This window comes from Myotis myotis, unplaced genomic scaffold (genome assembly GCF_014108235.1).
Source record: "Myotis myotis isolate mMyoMyo1 unplaced genomic scaffold, mMyoMyo1.p scaffold_m19_p_28, whole genome shotgun sequence".
Lineage (NCBI taxonomy): Eukaryota > Metazoa > Chordata > Mammalia > Chiroptera > Vespertilionidae > Myotis > Myotis myotis.
Genome location: NW_023416333.1, coordinates 1012221 through 1035161, shown reverse-complemented (window position 1 = coordinate 1035161; position 22941 = coordinate 1012221). Strand labels below are relative to the sequence as shown.

Sequence of the window (22941 nt, the reverse complement as noted above, 5' to 3'; positions counted from 1 at the left end):
CCCCATCAGTACTTCATTGACGCTACCACAAATACTGATTATTGATTACTTCCTAAGCAAATACTCTTAACGTTTTATTATTATTATTTGCATAACTAATTCACTTCATTGTACTGATGGGGTGGTCATAATAATCTGGGCAGTGTGTGTGTATATATATATATATGTGTATATATATATATATACACCCGGTTCACAAAAATGTGTGCATTCGGGGGGTCCCTCAGCCCGGTCTATGCCCTCTTGCAGTCTGGGACCCCTCGGAGGATGTCCACCTGCTGGCTTAGACCGGCTCCCTGGGGGATCGGGCCTAAGCTGGCAGTCAGACATCCCTCCGGCAGCCCTCTGGGGATGTCCACTTGCCAGCGGGGAGCAGGCCTAAACTGCAATCGGGCATCCTTAGCGCTGCTGAAGAGGTGGGAGAGGCTCCCACCACCACCGCTGTACTGGCAGCCGTCAGCCTGGCTTGTGGCTGAGCAGAGCTCCCCCTTTGGGAGCACACTGACCACCAGGGGGCAGCTCCTGCATTGAACATCTGCTCCCTGGTGGTCAGTGTGTTATAGTGACCAGTCATTCTCAGTCATTCTGCTGTTAGGGTCAGTTTGCATATTACCCTTTTATTACATAGGATAGAGGCCTGTTGCACGGGTGGGGTCTGGCTGGTTTTCCCTGAAGGGTGTCCCTGATCCGGGTGGGCATCCCGCTGGGGTGCCTGGCCATCCTGGGTAAGGGGCTGATGGGTGTTTGCAGGCTGGTCACGGGGGTCCCCACTGGGGTGCCTGGCCAGCCTGGGTGAGGGGCTGATGGCTGTTTGCAGCTGGTCACACCCCCTTTAGCGTGGGGGTCCCCACTGGGGTGCTTGGCCAGCCTGGGTGAGGGGCTGATGGCTGTATGCAGGGTGGTTACACCCCCTTCAGGGTGGAGGTCTCCACTGGGGTACCTGGCCAGCCTGGGTGAGGGGCTGGTGGCTGTTTGCAGGCTGGTCAAGCCCTCCCCAGTGGGGACTCTCACCCCATGGAGGTCTGGCCAGCCTGGGTGAGGGGCTGATGGCTGTTTTCAGGCTGGCCTCACCCCCTTCAGGGTGGGGGTCCCCACTGGGGTGCCTTGCCAGTCTGGGTGAAGGGCTGAGGGCCATTTTCAGGCTGCCCAAGCCCTCACCCGCATCCCCCACTCACCCTGGCAACGGAAACTCACAGCCTCTCCTTTTTTCTGTTTTTTCTTTTTTTATTCTGGGATTTATTTACCTTCTATAATTGAAACTTTGCTGCTTTGAGTGGAGCTCAGAGCCGGGCTCTGGCAGGTGGGAAGCTTGGCTTCCTCCATTACTGGAGCAACCAAGCCTCCTGCTCGCTCCAGCTCCGTGGCTGCCGGCTGCCATCTTGGTTGAGTTAATTTGCATATAGTCACTCTGATTGGCTGGTGGGTGTGGCTTAAGGCGTAGCGAAGGTTCAGTCACTTTGCATGTTTGCCTTTTATTAGTGTAGATACACACACACTAGTGGCCTGGTGCATGAAATTCATTCACAGGGGTGCGTGTGTTCTCAGCCCGGCCTGCACCCTCTCCAATCTGGGACCTCTCGAAGGATGTCCCGCTGGTTTACAGGGATCAGGCCTAATCTGGCAGTCGGACATCCCTCTCGCAATCTGGGACTGCTGGCTCCTAATTGCTCACCTGCCTGCCTACCTGCCTGATTGCCCCTAACCACTCTGCCTGCTGGCCTGCTTACCCCCAGCTGCCCCCCACCGCCGGCCAGCTTGCCCCCAAATGCCTCCCCCCGCCAGCCTGATCACCCCCAACTGCCCCCGTGCCAGTGTGCTCGCCCCCAACTTCCTTTCCTGTCAGCCTGCTCACCCCAACTGCTCCCCGTGGTGGCCTGCTTGCCCCCACCTTCCCTCCCCACTGGCTTGCTCATCCCCAACTGCCCCCCTGCTGGCCTGCTCACTCCAACTCACTCCCCCCCCCCCCCCGCCCCGCTGTCCTGATCGCCTCCAACTGACCCCCACTGACAGCCTGCTTGCCCCCAACTCGCCCCCATGCTGGTTTGCTTATCCCCAGTGGCCCCGCCCCTCACCAGCCTGATCACCAACAACTGCCCTCCCCTCTTGGCCTCTAACCGCCTCTACCTTGGCCCAGCCACCATGGCTTTGTCCAGAAGAATGTCCGGAAGGTCTCCTGGAAGGTCTCCTAGTCTAATTAGCATATTACCCTTTTATTAGTATAGACTAGAGGCCCAGTGCACGAAATTCATGTACTGGGGGCTGGGGGTTCCCTCGGCCCAGCCTGCCTCTCTCACAGTCCGGGAGCCCACAGTGGATGTCCTACTGATGGCCACAGTCTGGCAGCAGAGGCTTGGAGCAGGCATCGTGTGTGTGTGTGTGTGTGTGTGTGTGTGTCCCCACTGGGGGTCTGCCCCCAGCCACATTGGAGACTCAGAGCAGGCACTGTGTGTGTATGTGTATGTGTGTGTGTCTCTCTCTCTCTCTGCTGGGGGCCTGCCCCCAGCCACACCATGGAGGCTTGAAGCAGGAGCCCCTCTGTGTTGATCTCTCAGGCTCCTGGCCTCCACTGCATGTTGTACTCTCCCTTGAGCTATGGCCAGGATGGGGGTGCTGCTTGCAAGCCGGACTTTCCTGCTCCAGGATTGCCATGGTGACGGGGTAGCAGGCCCAGCTGGGGGCTGTCCACAGGCCAGTTTTTCCCGCTTCCAGGTCTCCATGGCAACCATGGAGCAGGCCCAGCTTGGAGCTACCCGCAGGCCGGGCTTGCTCTCCTGCTCCCGGATCCCCATGGCGACCGGGGAGCAGGCCCAGCTCGGGGCTGCCCTCAGGCCGGGCTTTCCTGCTCCCTGAACAGGCGCAGCTGGGGGCTGCCTACAGGCCGCACTTTTCTACTTACCAATGGCTGGTTCACCACAGTGACCCAGGGCCCAGCGGCACTTTCCTGTTCTCCAATAGTCATAGGGTCCCAGCTGGGGGCGGGGCTTAGCAGTGTGGGGCTTAGGCGGCATGAGGGTCCCGGCTGGGGGCTCAGGTGGCACATAGGGGTCCCGGGTGGGGGTGGGGCTTATGCCCTGCTGCTCAGAGCTACACATGGGGCCCAGATGGCAGCTCGCGCTGTCCTGCCCTGCCTGTAGTATAGGATAGAGGCCTGGTGCAAGGGTGGGGGCCAGCTGGTTTTCCCTGAAGGGTGTCCCGGATCAGGGTGGGGGTCCCGCTTGGGTGCCTGGCCAGCCTGGATTACAGGCTGATGGCTGTTTTTAGGCTGCTCGCACCCCCTTTAGGGTGGGGGTTCCCACTGGGGTGCCTGGCCAGTCTGGATGACGGGCTGAGGGCCGTTTTCAGGCTGGTGGGTGACTGAAGTTCCCAGCCTCTCCTTTTTTTCTTTTTTTCTTTTTTTTCTGGGATTTATGTACTTTCTATGGCTGTCACTGGAGCTGAGAGCCGGCTTTAGCTCTGAGGCTGGCTCCAGCTTGAGGCCTTGGCTGCTGAAAGCAGATATCTGGGCTTTGTTTAGCTTCTGTAATTGAAACTCTGTTGCCATCACTGCTGCTTTAAGCTCTGAGCCCGCTGCCGGCTGAAAGCAGGTTTCTGGAGCTTGTTTAGTTTCTATAATTGCAACATTGTTGCATCCGGAGCTCATAGCTGGGCGGTGGCAGGCGGGGAACCTTGACTTCCTCCATCACTGGAGCAAGCAAGCCTCCTGTTCGCTTCAGCTGCCTGGCTGCTGGCCGCCATCTTGGTGGGCAGTTAATTTGCATATCCTGCTGATTAGCCAATGGGAAGCGTTCAGGGGTATGGTCAATTTGCATGTTTCTCTTTTATTAGATAGGATAGAGGCCTGGTGCACGAGTAGGGGACGGCTGGTTTGCCCTGAAGGGTGTCCCAGATCAGGTGGGCGGCCTGGGTAATGGGCCTGTGGTGGTTTGCAGGCCAGCCACACCTCCATGGGGTGAGGGTTTCTGCTGGGGGTGTGTGGCCAGCCTGGGTGAGGAGCTGATGGCTGTTTGCAGGCTGGCCACACCTCCTTCAGGGTGGGGGGTTCCTCTGGGGTGCCTGGCCAGCCTGGGTGAGAGGATGATTGGCTCTTTGCAGGCTGGACACAGCCCCTTCAGGGTGGGAGTCCCACTGGGGTGCCTAGCCAGCCTGGGTGAAAGACTGATGGCTGTTTGCAGGCTGGCCACAGCCCCTGGCAACCCAAGCTCCCAGCCCCTCCTTTTTTTCTTTTTACAGCGCCTCCTTGAGTGGAGGGAAGCAGGTATCTGGGATTTATTTATATTCTATAATTGAAACTTTGTAGCCTTGAGCAGAGTCCAGGGTGGGTGGGAAGCTTGGCTTCCTTTATTGCCGGTGGAAACTCAAGCCTCCTGCTTGCTCCAGCGCCATGGCCGCTGCCATCTAGGTTGGGTTAATTTGCATACTTGCTCCTGATTGGCTGGTGGGTGTGGCTTGTTGATGTAGCAGAGTGGCACCAATTTACATGTTTCTCTTTTGTTAGTGTAGATAGATATAGATATCCTATCTAATAATAGACAAACATGGTAATTGACCATACCTTCGCTATGCCTCCCATTGGTAATCAGGGCTATATGCAAATTAACCGCCAACAAAGATGGCAGCTAATTTGCATACTGTAGGCAGTGTGGGACAGCACGAGCCGCGATCCAGGCCTCTGTGTGCGACCCCAGAATCCGCCTGCCTGCCGCCCGTGATCGGATCCAATCCTGGGCTGCAGGCCGGTCCCAGAAACCCCAGAAGCCACCTGATATGACAGTAACTCTATCAGTAAGCACTTTGAAAGTCAGTGGCATAAATGCACCAATTAAAAGACATTATGAGGGTGAATCAAAAACAAAATCCACTTTAAATATGAAGACACATATAGATTAAAAGTAAATGAATTAAGCTGCAGCCTGTTTTGCTCAGGGGATAGAGCATTAGCCCGTGGACTGAAGGGTCCCAGGTTCGATTCCAGTCAAGGGCATGTACCTCAGTTGCTGGCTTTATCCCCAGTCCCTATCAGAGCATGTGCAGGGGGAAACAATCAATGTGTGTCTCCCTTTCCCTTCACTCTCTCTAAAATTCAATGGAAAAATATCCTTGGGTGAAGATTAACAAAAACAAAGTAAATGGATTAAGTAACATTAAAGAGATTATAAGAAAAATATATTTCAAATTTTGTTAGTTGTAGAATGGTTATGTTTAAATTATTAACACCGCCCTGGCCAGTTTGGCTCTGTGAATGGAGCGTCGGCCTGTGGACTCGGGCGTCCCGTGTTCGATTCTGGTCGAGGGCATGTGCCTTGGTTGCGGGCACATCCCCAGTGGGGGGTGTGCAGGGGGCAGCTGATCGATGTTTCTCTCTCATCGATGTTTCTGGCTCTCTATCCCTCTCTCTTCCTCTCTGTAAAAAATCAATAAAATATATATTTTTAAAAAATAATAATAAAATAAAATAAATTATTAACACCTAAGAAATTGGGTGAAGGGCACATATAATATGCTGTAGTATTTTATAGTTTTTTTACATGTATGAAATTATTTCAAATTAAAATATTAAAAAATTAAAAATTAATAAAGTATTAATTGAAATGTTTCTGCATTACATGAAAAATCTCCTAATTGCTTCTAGCATAATTTATTAAATTGTGCTAAAATTTACAAGTGTTCAATTAAAAAGTATCTTTTTTTTTTAATATATTTTATTGATTTTTTACAGAGAGGAAGGGAGAGAGATAGAGAGTCAGAAACATCGATGAGAGAGAAACATCGACCAGCCGCCTCTTGCATGGCCCCTACTGGGGATGTGCCCGCAACCAAGGTACATGCCCTTGACCAAAATCGAACCTGGGACCCTTCAGTCGCAGGCCGACGCTCTATCCACTGAGCCCAACCAGTTTGGCAATTAAAAAATATCTTAATTCTAGATGATATAATAGAAAATATGTAATCGTTCAGTTATAAGCACTTATCTGAAAATAAAAATTTAAAGAAGTGAATTTAAAGGGATTTGCCAAAGAAAATATATGCACAACCCATGTACACAGACAGCAGTATGGTAATGGCCAGAGAGAAGTGGGGGGCGAGAGCCAGATAGAGGAGGCAAAAGGGGCGAAATAGGGAATCCTATATAATAATAATAAAAGGCTAATATGCAAATTGACTGAACAGCAGAATGACCGGTTGCTATGATGCGCACTGGCCACCAGGGGGCAGACGCTTAGTGCAGGAGCTGCCCCCTGGTGGTCAGTGCACTTCCATATGGGGAGTGCCACTCAGCCAAAAGCTGACTTATGGCTGGCCAGTGCAGACGTGGTGGCAGGAACCTCTCCCACCTTCTTGGCAGCACTAAGAATGTCCAACTAACGGTTTAAACTCGATCTCTTGGGAGGCCTAAGCCTTTAGTTGCCGGAAGCCGGTCCATCCTTGCTGCTTGACACAGTCGCTGCAGGATAGAAACATCTGCACAGCATATGTTTCAAGGGACCTGGCATATATAGCATACTGTTCTTAATATGTTTGCTCCCCTTAGCGCTGTGTGTTTTAACCAAGGTCACCTCTCCGAGAAAGGTTGTTTCCCCAGGTAGGGATTTTTCCCTGAAGTTAGGGAGGGGATGAAACTCCTTAACTAAGTGCCAGGCGGGTAGTTAATCACTTTAACTACAAACAATCATGCTTAAGCTACATAATCTTTACTCCCTGGAATGGAGATAAGAAACACCCTAACCTTTGTAATAGAAATTGACAGGATTAAAATCAACTGGTATAAATACGGATGTAACAAGACAATAAACAGCAGAACTTCGCTGGAGATCCAGACCAGAACTTGGCTGGAGATCCTGGCTAGAGATCCTGGCTAGGCTGCTGATCAACTGAACGCTGTCTCTGTGTCATTCCTTCTTTGCCGACTCCGTCTACACCTTTGGGAACCCCTGGACCTGCTGGGGTTGGACCCCGGCATTTAGTCGGACATCCCCCGAGATCTCCCTGGCTGCCAGAAGAATGTCTGACTGCAAGCTTAGGCCTGATCCCCCGGGGAGTGGGCCTAAGTCGACAGGTGGACATCCCCCAAGGGTGTCCTGGACTGCAAATGGGCCCAGGCCAGGCTGAGGGACCCCCCCTCCCCCAGTGCACAAATTTTTGTGCACCGGGCCTCTAGTATATAGATATTAGAAGGATCAATCTTTTTTTGTCTGCCATGGCTTTGATTTTCTCTATCTGACATTTCATTCACGTAAATAGTCGTTAACTGCTGACATCTCACAAGCAGCTATTATCATTCTTTGCTTATATAAGGTAGTCTCCACATTTTTAAAACTTTAAATGTAGAAATCATTACATTAAAAAAACAACTACCCTAATTGTTTTTGTTTGTTTGTTTTCTTGCACTGTTCCCAGAGATACTTCAATACCGGCTTGGTGCATGGATTGGGTGGAGCAAAATCCTGTTCCATCTCCCTGCTCTAAAAATACATTTAATATAATGTCCTCGGATAGAGGACATATCACATATTAAACTGATAAGTACAGATACTACACTTGATCTTAGACAAAAGGCCCAGCAGCGATGTTTTTGGTTTTAAATATTGTGTGTAGTTCAGATTCTGAGACCTGTTTCATTTCCACTGTTTATCATCCATCAATGCATTAATTGGCACTTAGTCAATAATATGAGGCTATCTCAGCGTGCACTGGTAAGGATGTCAATGATCTTAACAGTCAGAGTCTAGTTCTGTGAGTTGGTTTAATGTTCAGTAGCTGCTTCTTTTCCTTTATGTGATTTGTTGAATTTGTGTCTATGAGTCACAAAAGAGCCATTCCCCTCAAGTACCTGTTGTCCATTCTCAGAAAATATTGAAGAATGGACTGGATTGACCTGAAACTTGGTTCTCACAGAGCCCATCTATTCATGGTGAATTCACTTGATCAGCATATTTGAATATCTAACATTTCCCAAAGACTTTAGTATGAAGATCTACTATTTGTAATTTCCTGGAAAAAGAGGAAGGAAATCTACCTAGGAAACCTGCACTGGTAAAACTTCTTGCTTCCAGTCATCTGTGGGAACCATGTCAGTGATACCAGATAGTCAAGGGTAATTAGAGTGTGAAGGACTCATCTGTAATATGCCAGACAGCCAAGGACACTCTGAGCATGGGAATGTTAATCAGGTTGATCAAGGACTATACAGAGATACAAGGCCACTGCAGTCTACGCTGTGCCCTTTTTTTTAAAAAAAATATATATTTTATTGATTTCTTAGAGGAAGGGAGAGGGGTAGAGAGTTAGAAACATTGATGAGAGAGAAACATCGATCAGCTGCCTCCTGCACACTCTCCACCGGGGATGTGCCCGCAACCAAGGTACATGCCCTTGACCGGAATCGAACTTGGGACCTTTCAGTCTGCAGGCCGATACTCTATCCGCTGAGCCAAACCAGCCAGGGTAACTGTGTCCTTCTATAACCCAAAGGATTGATGTCACTGTTGGCAGGAAGCCTCTTTTGTCTAATTAGTATTAAAGTATATTAGTAAGGCTAGAGACCTCAGATGAAGCTGCGAGCCGGTACTGCTATGATGTGAGGCTATGAGCTTATGGAGAGCTCAGATATAGCTACCTTGTGAACCCAGCATGCAAAAGAGGCTGGGAAGATGCAGGGAGCTCAGGTGCCGCTACTATGTGAGGCTGTGAGTTCAGAGGCAGAATGTGGCTGCTCAGATGATAGCTGTAGGCACAGAGGATACTGCTGCTGCTTCAGGCTGTGGGTACAGAGGCTACTGCTACTTTGTGGGAAAGATGTATTTGTTTATCAGCTGGTGTGCAGCTGCCTTTATAGGACTGTTACGAAGAGCTGTTTTGTCTGATGGCTCGTTGTTCGCAGTGCCTATAGGCCCACTAGCTTCTATAATAAGGACTCTCTTATATACCCACAACTTCTCATGGCTTCTTCTTCTACTATTTGGTGTTCAAGAAGGTCCAGCCCCTGGCAGAGGAGCTCAAACCCCACAGTTGGTGTACTCGAGCTGAGGGTAAAGGAGGAACTTAGACTACCTGTAAGTTCCCAGCAGTTAGTACAGCGAGCAGGGTTCAAGGAGGAACCTGCTCTCACAATTAGAATTATGAGCAGGATTTAGCACTAAGCACTCCCGGAGAAATGGAACCTACTCTGACACATGGTGTGGTTGAGCAGAATTCAGAAGAATAGAGGGACTCCGAGTAGGTGTGCTGTGACACCATCACACTACCCAGAGGTCTCAGGTGTGCTGGGACTTATGTCTGTTACCCAGGGCTACTGAAATCAGCTCTAAGGCAGTCTTACAGGCCTCAGGAGTGAACTGGAGAAAGATGGCATAGCTTGGGCCTCTGCAGGCTTTTTTCAGGATAGGTAAGCAGTGCTCTGTTGGTTTGGTGTTTGGGGAAATCAGCACATTCTCTCATTGCTGTAGGAGTTTGTAGAAGTCTTTGGAAGGACAGACATATGAAGATAGAATAAAACACCTCACATTAGTATCTCATTGTTCCTGACTCTCTCCTGTTACAAACGTAGGATGGGGTGGCCTTTTTCTCATTTCCAGGTCCTTCTGACTGTGGGTGTGAGGTGAGCTGATTAACAGGCTGTGTGGATGCCTTTGAAGGCACATTCTGTGGTTCCTCAGTTGTCACTTGAGAAAACATCCCAGGACCAGCATCAGTAACCAGGACCCAAATGGCTGCTTGTCAGGTAAAAGATGAGGCTATGTTTGCTTTCCTCTAACATCTTCGAATATTTCTCTACTACTGATATTTTGCCTTGCAGGTTGTTTAACTTTCCTTATTTCTTATGATAGTCAATGTTAGCAGTTTTATATTTCCCTCTCTCCTTTTTTAAAAAAAATATATTTTATTGATTTTATTACAGAGAGGAAGGGAAAGCGATAGAGAGTTAGAAACATGGATCAGCTGCCTCCTGCACACACCCCAGTGGGGATGCGCCCGCAACCAAGGTAGATGCCCTTAACCGCGATCCAACCTGGTACTCTTCAGTCCGCAGGCCGACACCCTATCCACTGAGCCAAACTGGTTCGGGCTCCCTCTCTCCTTCTTTTTATTTATTTATTTATTTAAAAAATATTTTATTGATTTTTTTACAGAGAGGAAGAGAGAGGGATAGAGAGTTAGAAACACCGATGAGAGAGAAACATCGATCAGCTGCCTCCTGCACCTCTCCTACTGGGGATGTGCCCGCAACCAAGGTACATGCCCTTGACCGGAATCGAACCTAGGACCTTTCAGTCTGCAGGCCGACGCTCTATCCACTGAGCCAAACCGGTCAGGGCCCTCTCTCCTTCTTGATGTATATTTTTACTGATTGCAAAAGGAAGAGCAAAAGACAGAGAGGTAGTAACATCAGTGATGAGAGAGAATCATTGATTGGCTGCATTCTGCACATCCCACACTAGGACCTATCCTGCAGCCTAGGCATGTGCCGTGATTAGTGACCTCTTGGTTAATGGCTCAATGGTCAACCGCTGAGGCACACCCTCCGGACCAGGCAGAATAATCTTGCTCTAAGATTATTCATAGTAAAATTTCAAATAGGATTGTAGCTCTTATTCCATGAGTACTGCAAGTTACATTAACAAACCCCTTGAGTTCAAAGTTATTTGTGAATTTTTTCCTGCGTTTTCATTTTCTGTGTATTCAGACATGTGATGTGGTAACATTGGTATCACAAGTAAAAAGTGAGCTTCTTACACATGTGAAACATAGGCCCCATCTCAGAACATGTAGCAGAATCTGTATTTTTAGAAAAGTTCAATCGTTTATGTTACACTTGAAGAAGTGCTTATATTTCCGACTCACCATGACATCTCCAGTTGAGAAATATACACCACTGACCCTGAATGATGCAAACACAGCCCTCAGAAACCCATATGCCTGTGTCCATGCTTTAATTTTAAAGTTGTTTACTGAAAAGCAAATTCTATACCATGGATTGGTGGGCCTGTGTCATCCTCATTTGTCACGTCAGAGAATGTTACTGGAGCAAAGTGATCTTTTTATTTTTATTTTTTAAAATTTTTTATTGTTTAAAGTATTATGAATAGTAGTACATATGTCTCCTTTTTTCCCCCATTGACCATCCCTTGGCCTTCCCTACCCACTGGAACATGCCCTCACCACCACCCCCACCCCCACCCCCACCCCAGTGTCTTGTGTCCATTGGCTATGCTTATATGCATGCATTCAAGTCCTTCGGTTGATGTCTTACCACTGCCCCCCATCACTCCCCAGCCTTCCTGCTGTACTTTGACAGTCAGTTCGATGCTTCTCCAAAGTGATCTTATTGGATGATTCAGGATACTCCCCTAGGTCCAAACCTCTTCTAACACTGTGTTCATGTTAGATGTGACATTATGAACTCTTCTGGTGACCTCTTAGTAAATGTGTCTTTTCTTTCAGGGACTGCTGACCTTCAGGGATGTGGCCATAGATTTCTCTCAGGAGGAGTGGGAATGCCTGGACCCAGATCAGAGGAAATTGTACCTGGATGTGATGTTAGAGAACTACAGCAACCTGGTCTCCGTGGGTGAGGATGACTTCCTTCCTGAGTTCCTACACCACGCGCAGGGTTTTGTTTCCTTTATTATTTTAACATCTCTAGGACCTGCTTTCTAGGGTAGATTCTTACTGTCTGTATTGTGTATCTGATCTCCTAAAACTTCCATCTTATAGAAATGTCTCATTATGTATTAAACCACTATTCCTCATTTGCTTTAAAAGTACGGCCCATAACTACCATTTTTTTTTTTTTTTATATAACGTGGACTACATTTGATTACTCACCTGAGGGAAATCCTGTATTATCTGTCTCTTTGTGACTTGTGTGCTTCACTTAAAAATTGTCATGAACGTTTCTCTTTGTGGTATCAGGTGACAATATCTGTTTTTATTTTATTTTATTTTACTTTATTTTTTAAATATATTGATTTTTTTATACAGAGAGGAAGGGAGAGGGACAGAGAGCCAGAAACATCGATGAGAGAGAAACATCAATGAGAGAGAAACATCGATCAGCCGCCTCCTACACACCCCCCACTGGGGATGTGCCTGCAACCAAGGTACATGCCCTTGACCGGAATCGAACCCAGGACTCTTCAGTCCACAGGCCGATGCTCTATCCACTGAGCCAAACTGGTCAGGGTTCTATTTTTATCTTATTGCAGAAAGACATCCCATTACACATATATGGTAAATTTTCTTTATTCACTCTACTATCCATGGACATTTGAGTTGCTCCCATCTGTTGCAGCCTCTTGTGAATAACATTATAATGGACACAAATGTGTAAATGGCTTTTTCAGATCTTTTGTGAATATTTTCCGATATATACCTAGAATTAGGATGGCCGCCAGCAGTATTTTCTTTTCTTTTTCTTTATGCTATTATTTATGTAATTACACACTTAATTTGTTATTTTGTATTAATTTCTGTTCCTGTACAGGGACACAGCTAACTTTGTGACTTGGTCTTATATATTGTGTTTTGAGAAATTCATTGGATTTTTCGATTCCAATCAAATTCACTGTGATTTGCAATACACAATTCTGTCACTTCTTAATGTGATCATTTTATTATTTTTTATTTTTCTTGTGATGATGGGAGCTACTTAAAATATTTTAAGGCTCTAGCTGGTTTTGCTCAATGGATGGAGCGTCAGTCTGCAAACTGAAGGGTACCGGGTTTGATTCCAGTCAAGGGCACATGCCGGGTTGCATGCTGCATTCCCAGTGAGGGGCATGCAGGAGGCAGCCAACCAATGATTCTCTCTCATCGATGTTTCTATCTCTCCCTCTACTTCCTCCATGAAATCAATAAAAAAAATTTAAAAAAATATATTTTAAGGTTATAACAATATACTTTCAACTCAGTGTGTCAGTTGCATAGGAAAACTCTGCTACTTGCCTCTGTACCTGTGTACCCATTTAAGTTATTGATATGACATTATCTTACCAGGTATACATTGTGTGTCTTATAGCAGAGATATAAGATTTTATTCCTTATACTTTTAATTTCTTTTTAATGATATATTTTTGTTGATTTCAGAGAAGAAGGAGATGTGGAGAGATTTAGAAATATCAATGATGAGAGAGAATTATTATTTTTTAAAATATATTTTATTGATTTTTTACAGAGAAGAAGGGAGAGGGATAGAGAGCTGGAAACATCAATGAGGGAGAAACATTGATCAGCTGCCTCCTGCAAACTCCCTACTGGAGATGTGCCTGAAACCGAGGTACATGCCCTTGACCGGAATCAAACCTGGGACCCTTCAGTCTGCAGGCCAACACTCTATCCACTGAGCCAAAACGATCAGGGCAAGAGAGAATTATTGATTGGCTGGCTCCTGCATGCCCCTCACTGGGGATCGAGCCCTCAACATAGGCGTGCACCTTGACTGGAAATGGAACCATGTCAACCATCCACCACTGAGCTACAGCTGTTGGACTATCCCGTTTATTTTCTAAAGTTCTAAAAGAGAAATCAAAGTGATATTTGTTTCATTATTAAAACACCACAAAATTTAATATTTCTGTGTCTTTTTTCACATACAAGGAATGTTTCTATGTTCATATGTTAGTGTTGTGTAGACATTTAAAATTACCTCCAGAAGGATTTTTCTTTCTTTTTTTTTTTGATTAGTTAAATCTTTATTGTTCAGATTATTACATTTGTTCCTGTTTTTTCCCCCCATAACTCCCCTCCACCCAGTTCCCACCCCACCCTCTGCCCTCACTCCCCACCCACTGTCCTCATCCATAGGTGCACGATTTTTGTCCAGTCTCTTTCCGCACCCTCTCACCCCTTTCCCCCCCATGAATAGTCAGTCCATTCCCTTTCTATGCCCCTGATTCTATTATAATCATCAGTTCATTCTGTACATCAGATTATTCACTTTATTTTCAGATTCACTTGTTGATAGATGTGTATTTGTTGTTCATAATTTGTATCTTTACCTTTTTCTTCTTCTTCCTCTTCTTAAAGGATACCTTTCAGCATTTCATATAATACTGGTTTAGTGGTGATGAACTCCTTTAGCTTTTTCTTATCTGTGAAGCTCTTTATCAGACCTTCAATTCTGAATGATAGCTTTGCTGGATAAAGTAATCTTGGTTGTAGGTTCTTGGCATTCATCACTTTGAATATTTCTTGCCACTCCCTTCTGGCCTGCAAAGTTTCTGTTGAGAAATCAGCTGACAGTCAGTCGTATGGGTACTCCCTTGTAGGTAACTGACTGTCTTTCTCTTGCTGCTTTTAAGATTCTCTCTTTGTCGTTTGCTCTTGGCATTTTAATTATGATGTGTCTTGGTGTGGTCCTCTTTGGATTCCTTTTGTTTGGGGTTCTCTGTGCTTCCTGTACTTGTAAGTCTATTTCTTTCACCAGGTAGGGGAAGTTTTCTGTCATTATTTCTTCAAATAGGTTTTCAATATCTTGCTCTCTCTCTTCTTCTGGCACCCCTATAATTCGTATGTTGGTATGCTTGAAGCTGTCCCAGAGGCTCCTTACACTATCTTCGTATTTTTGGATCCTTTTTTCATTTTGCTTTTCCGGTTGGGTGTTTTTTGCTTCTTTGTATTTCAAATCATTGACTTGAGAAAATTTTGGAGTTGGCAAAAGTTTTTTTCCCTCTCCATTGTTGTTGATGTGTTTTGTCAGTGTTCTTTTTGAATGGTTTTTGTTCCTTTATCAGTTCAGTGTTTTATTTTGTGCCACTTTCACCCCAATAGTTTTCTGTTTATTAACCCCAAGTAATATTAGAAGGGCTGTCTTTTCAATGAGAATTTATTTTTCACATGCCTTTAGGATAGTATTCTGTGATTCATGATATTTTCGTATTGTTTTAGCTAAGTTACCTCCTCTTTTTCACTGTTCTGTCTTTATGGGGTACCCTTGGAGTTTGATTTATTAGTGTCTTAAGAATCTCACAGGGGGAGCTTTGCTCAGCCACAAGCCAGGCTGATGGCTGCCAGTACAGCGGTGGTGGTGGGAGCCTCTCCCGCCTCCTCAGCAGCACTAAGGATGTCAGACTGCAGCTTAGGCCTGTTCCCCGCTGGCTAGTGGACATTTCCTGAGGGCTCTGGGGCTGCCAGAGGGATGTCTGATTGCCAGCTTAGGCCCAATCCCCCAGGGAGCAGGCTTAAGCCAGCAGGTGGTCATCCCCCCCAGGGCTCCCAGACTGCAAGAGGGCACAGGCTGAGCTGAGGGACACCCCGTGGAGTGCACAAATTTTTGTCCACCAGGCCTCTAGTGTAATTATATATGTGCTTTCTGATGGTCTTAGGCGATCCCTGTGAAAGGGTCGTTCGACCTCCAAAGGGGTCGCAACCCACAGGTTGAGAACCGCTGCCCTAACTGCTCTCCCCTGCCAGCCTGATCCTCCTAACTGCTCTCCCCTGCCTGCCTGATCACCTCTAACCGCCTGTGCCTCAGCCCTGCCATCATGGCTTTGTCTAGAAGGATGTCCGGAAGGTCGTCAGGAAGATGTTCAGTCTAATTAGCATATTACCTGCTTATTAGTGTAGATGCCACCTTGTCCCAAAAATCCAGGTTGTTAGCAGGTTTTCCTGTCATGGAAGGGGAGCCCGCAGTATTATCCTGGGTTCTGACCAGGGCTTATGCACTCGTGCTTTATCTCAGCAGATGAGATTCCTAGAAGACTCTTGGATGTACCTTGAACATTTCTATCAATTTTGCCAAATCATCCTCCAAAAATGTTGTACCACTTTAAATTCCCACCAGCAACCATGCGTATGCCCTCTGTCCTACTTTGATGCCAATATCATTGATTTCCCCCTAGAAGCCTCCCTCCCCTCAGCGGGGACTGCTTGGCATTTGAGCCAAACTCACTATTCAGCCCGGGACTTGATTTCCCAAGATAGAATTATGGAAGAGAAAAAATAGTTTTCCTCTACCCTTCTGAGTTTTTTTTTTTTAAATACATTTCTTTATTGATTTCAGAGAGGAAGAAAGAGGGAGAGATAGAAACAACAATGATGAGAAAGAATCATTAATTGGCTGCCTCCTGCACGCCCCCGACTGGGGATCGAGCCCGCAACCAGGACATCTGCCCTTGGCCGGAATTGAACCTGGGACCCTTCAGTCCTCAGGTCTACACTCTATCCACTGAGCCAAATTGACCAGGGCAAATATATTTTATTGATGTTTTACAGAGAGGAAGGGAGAGGGATAGAGAGTTAGAAACGTCGATGAGAGAGAAACATCGATCAGCTGCCTTCTGCACACTCCCTTACTGGGGATGTGCCTACAACCAAGGTACATACCCTCTACCGGAATTCCCTTTTGAGTTCTTAGCGGAGGCCCTCGTAATGAAAGACAGATTACCAAGAGAAAAAGAAAAGTTCATTAACAGGTATACCTCGTGTATATGTGGGAGATCCCAGGGAAAAATGAGTAACTCCCCAAGGTAGCTTAGAATCCAGATTTAAATACCTTCTTCCTAGGGAAAGGGGACGGGATATGTAGGCCTCTTAGAGAGTACATGATTTTTAGGAAAGATGAATGGGGGAGGGGGAGATAGTTTGTAACAAAGTTTGGGTGTGATGTCAACTTCTAGTCTCCTGTCCTGTGACAGGAGTCAGTCTTCACTGGCTGATGGCACTTTTCCCATCGAGGGAAACTTTTGGGGGGTCCGATTTTAGGCAGATCAGGAGACTTAAGTTATAGCCTCTCCTTGCATTTGCTGTTTTTTTAAGCATCTGCACCTCAAGATCATCAATATAACAACATGGCATATGTTGAGGTGGTCTGTTCTCTGACCTTCAGAATAAACCCAACAAAAGCTTGTTTCCTCTCTTAGATGATTTGCCACAGTAGCGTTATTCCCTGGAGACAGTATTCTGACCAGACCTTCCTGGGAGTGGTCATAACATACCCTGTGCTTGTAGAAAGGTGTGGGCCATATCACTAAATAAATCAGGGTCAGTTTTCCCATCTTGTGGAAAGGGAGATAAAGTTGTGAAAGGTTATCTCCCTTTCCACAGGTTTCCATTGGGTTTGTGTCTCTGCTGCAGCCCCAGTGGCCCCAGCGCCTCTGCGGCCACGGGGCTTGGGGCTGCTGGGTGTTGGCCCTCCTGCGGGCTGTGTCTCTGCTCCTCTGACCCCAGCGCTGAGGTGGGGCTTGGGGCTGCCGGCTGCCAGGCCCCCTTGCGGGCAGTGACTTTGCTCCTCTGACCGCAGATCCCAGGCGGGGCTTGGGGCTGCTGGGTGCTGGCCCCCCTGTGGGCTGTGTCTCTGCTCCTCCAGCCCCAGCACCTCTGCGGCCACGGGGCTTAGAGCTGCTGGGTGCTGGGCCCCCTTGAAGGCTTGTGTCTCTGCTCCCCTGCCCTGGTGGCAGCAGTGGCCAAGCAGGTCCAGAGGCCCTCCGCCAGTGGGTTGGGGCAGAATGCCTTCGTCGTCACTATGGCAACAACAACGCGGTGCCCTGGCCCAGCCACCGCCATCTTTGTCATGGAGTGACGGCTAATTTGTATATTACTTTTTTATTAGGTAGGATAGGAGATAATTTTTAAACTGCATATTGAAGCCCTAACTCGTTTGGCTCAGTGGATAGAGCATTGGCCTGCGGACTCAAGGGTCCCGGGTTCGATTTTGGTCAAAGGCATTTACCTTGGTTGCGGGCACATCCTATGGGGAGTGTGCAGGAGGCAGCTGATCGATGTTTCTCTCTCATCAATGTTTCTAACTCTCTATCCCTCTCCCTTCCTCTCTGTAAAAAATCAATAAAATATATTTTAAAAAATAATAAACTGCATATTAAAGCAAATTTTATCATTAAAATAACTTAATGATACTGATTTTTTGAGTATGAAACTAATTTAAAAATATTTTTACTTTAAAAATAAGCCTGTATCCCCCCCGCAAGCTCTGATACTTCTTTTATTCAGATTCGGGAAGAAAATACCATTCTGATTGCACAAAATGCAAAAATTTTAATTGTTTTAATCCCAGTATAGAATTTTAAAAACTATTAATTTAAAACAAAGTCATTAAGTGCACAACACTGATTTCTGGCCAGCTTCTGGTATTTTGTTTCTCCCTTGGTTCTCCCAAGGAAAACTTCAATTGAATCTTCAGCTGAATAATCCTCAAATGTACTTCATATGCAAAATGAGAGCTTTTGTTTACATAGTTTTTAGATTTTGCTGTTCTTAATTTAATTCTGGAACTCAATTTTACTCCCAAACCATAATTACCATATAACCTTTGTAATGCATGGTTGTATGCAATTCAGGAAAGCAGTAGTATACCATCAGGCTCTGTTTACCCAGAGCTTAGGAGAAATAGGATTGGTCGCACCCATTTAAAAACAAATCCCAGTGCATGGTTTCAGTGTAAGTTCTGACAGTTAAATATATGGTATATGTCTCTAAGTCTCATCTTGATTTTCAAAGGTAGGCACAGGATGTTCTTCACCGCTCAGCTTTGCCCAGCTGGAGCTGAAGATTTTGTAACTTCATAGTGAGACCCATGTTGCCAGTGATTTTCAATTTGCCTTGAAAGAAGGCCCACTGAGTATTCATTTTATGTGTCATTAAAGCCATCAAGTCCAAGTCAGCTGTTGTAATTGGGCAGTCAGCCTTATCTGAGCCAGGAAGCACTAATTCTTTGCCAGTCTTCATATCCACCCAGGTGGCTTCTTTACCCCAGGGCCATCCTTCACCTTGAAGGCAAAAATGTCACAACTGTTCCTCTGCCTCTTCTAGCTCCTTCTCAGTTTCCTTAAAAACAAGATTTGCCTTTAACCCTTCAACTGCAGCTCTGGTTGGAGCAGCCTCAATTTGATGAGTTCTGGCGGCATCGGGAAAACCCATCTGGGAGATTGCGACCACTACAGCTCCTCTGAGGCCTCAATTATGCTGCAGAGCAACCTTTGCACCAGGAACTTGCCTTTTCTCTACTGTATTTTTTCATTCGGGTATTGAGTTTTTTAATTTCCCACTTCGGAGTTTTTTTTTTAAATATATTTTATTGATTTTTTAAAGAGAGGAAGGGAGAGAGATAGAAACATCGATGAGAGAGAAACATCGATCAGCTGCCTCCTGCACATCTCCTACTGGGGATGTGCCTGCAACCCAGGTACATGCCCTTGACTGGAATCGAACCTGGGACCTTTCAGTCCACAGGCCGACACTCTATCCACTGAGCCAAACCAGTTTTGGCCAGAGTGGTTTCTTAAAATATACTTTCTCATTGTATTTTTATTTTGGTCATAACGTTTTCCTGATGTTATACAGTAGTCATTTTTTTCTTTTTTTTTTTCTTTTTTTTTTCTTTTTTTGTCCTTTGAGGCATTTTATTTCCATATATGTATCACATCCCTAGAAAAAGAATCCCAGGATTTTCCCTCCTGTGTGTTTTCGTCTTGCTTCTTCATGGTCCATGATGCCCGCTGAGGTTGTCAGTACAATGAAACCAAATTGGCGGGACGGAAGCAAGTTGTTCTGCCATTTTTCTAGATCTTTTAGTTGCACATCAAATCTGGGGCTGATTACTCCACACTTGTTCAACCTGCCTGTGAGGTTCACAACAATCTTCCCAGCTCTGTGGTCATCAATAATTTCAAATTCGCCAATGTCACCATGCTTCATCATCACGGTCAGAAACTGGACGATGACTTTGGAGCACGGCCGGATGAGAACCTGGCGCTTGCCTCTCTTTTCGGCATTGTTGATACTCTTCAGAGCATCAGCCAGGACATTCTTGCGCACCATGATGGCCGCACGGACCGATGGCGGAAAGAGAACTGGAGGGGCGAGCGCACGGAGTTATGGGAAGCGGGTAGGATCTCGCGAGATTTTCAGAGCACCACCGGGGCGGCTGGGAGACTCGTCATTTTTTTCTACATTTTGTTTTTAAGATACTTACTTTCCCTTTTTTTCATTTAATTAATATATTTTCATTGATGTAGTGCCACTTTGATTACATATATTTTGTGTTTCTGATGGGGCACTTTCTGTTTCTTTGCATGACTTGATATCTTTTGTTGAGATTTAGGAATTGTAAACAAGCAGGCTTTTGAACATGTTTTCTGTAGGAGGAAACAAATAATAACCGTCTGTGGAACAAATTCTAATTTCATTCAACACTATTTTCAGGATCTTTATTCTTGGTTCGGTTGTCTGTTTAATTTCCCAGTTGGAAATGTTCTCTGTTTCTTTCTCAGGCCCGTGGTATCTTTTCAGGCTTGATGTACATCTTTAGTACCACAGTCTTTGTGGTACTTGAACACTTTCTCATTGTTTCTTTGTAGCAGCCACTACAGTGCACTCACCGTGTACTGCCATTCTGTTCGCACTCTGTGTCATGCACAACAGACACATGTTCTTCAAGATGCTTCAAAACAGGGAGATCATTGAACATGCACTTCCCTCATCTCTCTCTCCAACGAAGAAACTGGGAGGTGGGAGTATTTTTATAATGTTGCCATTGTGTGCCAGGGGGGTTAATTAAGCAGGTATCATTGGCAAAAGTAAGCACCTCTTTGTCCCACTTTGATATGACTTTTCCTCATTGTACCTATCTTGAGCTTTTTTTGAATCCTTCACTTGCATTTGGAGTACTCAAAACTGTCATTTGCTCAACACTTGCTAGTAAGTTGAAAGTATAATCACCTGATTTTCAAAACTGAAAATTTATTTCTTTCAGCTATGTCATCTGAAGATGAACAGGCCTTTTTGCCAAAGCCCGAACCACAAGATGTATGCTCTGAAATAATACTGGTAAGATATAAAAGGTAGTGGCTTTGATAATGTACACTTGAGAGACTTGGAATTTGAGAAAGTTGATGAGAAGAGAGAATCCTATATAATAAAAGCCTGATATGCTAAGTATCTGGTTGTCTAGGCGTCTGTTCAACCAATCAAAGCAAAATATGCTATTGATATGCTAAAGCTGCTCAACTGCTCCCTATGGCATGCACCGACCACCAGGGGGCAGACACTCAACATAGGAACTGCCCCCTGGTGGTCAGAACGCTCCCACATGGGAAGCACCGCTCAGCCAGAAGCCAGGCTCATGGCTGGCGAGTGCAGTGGCAGTGGCTGGAGCCTCTCCCACCTCTGCCGTGGGAGTTGGACATCCCCCGAGGGCTCTGGACTGGAGAAGGCACAGGCCAGGCTGAGAGGACCGCCCTGAATGCACAAATTTTGTGCACCGGGCCTCTAGTATTAATATAAATAGAACTAACCCGTAATCATTATTAATAATAAAATTATTGTTACCAAAAGAGGTCAAGGGTATTATGCATTTGAGAAACGTGCCACTTTAAAGTCAGTTACATTGGCAGATCAGTGTGTTTCTGCACATGAAGGTAGAAAACGACTTTTTACTATTGTGTGTCCTTGGAAAGGAAATCTGAAAAAAACTCAAGTCTGTGTTATGAATAATCATTTAATTGTTTAAAGTGTGTGGTGGAATTAATTGTTCAGTCAATCCTTTCTAAAATTTTGAGATTTATAATGTACTTATGCAATTTAAATGTGCTCAATTTTACAATATATTTTTATTTTTTTTAAATACATTTTTTATTTCAGAGAGGAAGGGAGAATGAGAAGAACATCAATGTTGAGAATCATTGATTGGCTGCCTCCTGCACACCCCTCACTGGGGTTCAAGCCCACAACTCAGGCATGTGTCCTGACCAGGACTCAATCCCTAACCTCCTTGTTTATACATCTTCACTCAAACACTTAGCCACGCCTTCCAGGCATTTTGGCAATCTTTTAAACAAGGATTCATTATTATTCCTCTGACAATTAAACATTTTATTTTTTGTTTATAATTTTTATAGATTGGGGATGCTTTTTTTACACAACCATCTTGGTTTAATGAGTATCACAAAATGGTTCTTATAAAACAAGTGTACACGTTTAATTAAATTATTACTGTCACTGAAAGCCTTTCTATCTCTTATTATCACCAGGGTACATATACTGAAGACAGAAGTTATCAATGGAATGCATATTGGAAAACCATTAAGCAAGAGCCATATCATAATAATCATTGGAGAAGTGAGCTTGCAGAGGATCATTATGAAAGTGAAAAACTCTTTGACCAAATGTCCAATCACAATATACATCAAGTTATTCCTATTGTGGAGATGATACTCAAAGAAAGTAAATGTGAGGAATCTTTTCAGGAATCTTCAAGTTACACCAAACAAGAGGGTATTCATGCTGGGGAGGAGGCTTACAAAGGGAATGCCTGTGGTAGAATCTCCAGTCAAATATTCAATCCAAGTAAACTGAAAGAAATCCATAGTGGAGAAGAACCTTATGAATGTAAAGCTTCTAGTAAAACATCTAATTGGCCTTCAGGTTGTACTCTAAATCAGAAATTTCATACTGGAGAGAAGACTTACAAATGTAAAGTATGTGGCAAAGCCTTTAATCACTCCTCACACCGTAATCGTCACCAGCGTATTCATACTGGAGAGAAGCCTTATAAATGTGCAGAATGTGGCAAATCCTTTGGGTCATCCCCACAACTTACTCTGCATCAGAGAGTTCACACTGGAGAGAAGCCTTATAAATGTAGGGAATGTGGCAAAGCCTTTGGATGCTCCTCAGGCCTTATTAAGCATCAGAGAGTTCATACTGGAGAGAAGCCTCATAAATGTAGAGAATGTGGGAGAGCGTTCAGTGAGACCTCAGGCCTTAAGCGACATGAGAGAGTTCATACTGGACATAAGCCTTATAAATGTAGAGAATGTGACAAAGCATTTAGCTACTCTTCATCCCTTACTTCTCATCAGAGAGTTCATACTGAAGAGTGGCCTTATAAATGTAGAGAATGTGGAAAAGTTTTAAGCAAGGCCTCAACCCTTACTGAACATCAGAGAGTTCATACTGGAGAGAAGCCTTATAAATGTAATGAATGTGGCA

At 45.4% G+C, this 22941-nt stretch overlaps 2 protein-coding genes, 1 non-coding gene and 1 pseudogene across 7 annotated transcripts in view; 1 reads left to right on the top strand and 3 right to left on the bottom strand.

Moving 5' to 3' along the window:
• LOC118649209 (zinc finger protein 724-like) overlaps positions 1–22941 on the top strand; it is a 52281-nt gene that overhangs the window by 1780 nt on the left and 27560 nt on the right. For all 5 annotated transcript variants that reach the window (XM_036296088.1, XM_036296086.1, XM_036296087.1 and 2 more), the window contains exons 2-5: positions 9573–9718; positions 11440–11566; positions 20705–20778; positions 21981–22179. In XM_036296088.1, the coding sequence (XP_036151981.1) occupies positions 9704–9718; positions 11440–11566; positions 20705–20778; positions 21981–22179 (415 nt within the window). In that variant the 5' untranslated portion in view covers positions 9573–9703. The remainder of the gene's footprint in view (positions 1–9572; positions 9719–11439; positions 11567–20704; positions 20779–21980; positions 22180–22941) is intronic.
• Positions 7376–7566, bottom strand: LOC118649317. Its single transcript, XR_004965598.1, has one exon. It is a non-coding gene; the product is annotated as a U2 spliceosomal RNA (small nuclear RNA).
• On the bottom strand, positions 18469–18870 carry LOC118649135 (annotated as a pseudogene).
• Positions 19350–19807, bottom strand: LOC118649246 (40S ribosomal protein S15a-like). The gene has a single exon (XM_036296138.1). It carries the CDS (start codon positions 19768–19770, stop codon positions 19378–19380), a length of 393 nt encoding a protein of 130 aa, XP_036152031.1. The 5' UTR covers positions 19771–19807; the 3' UTR covers positions 19350–19377.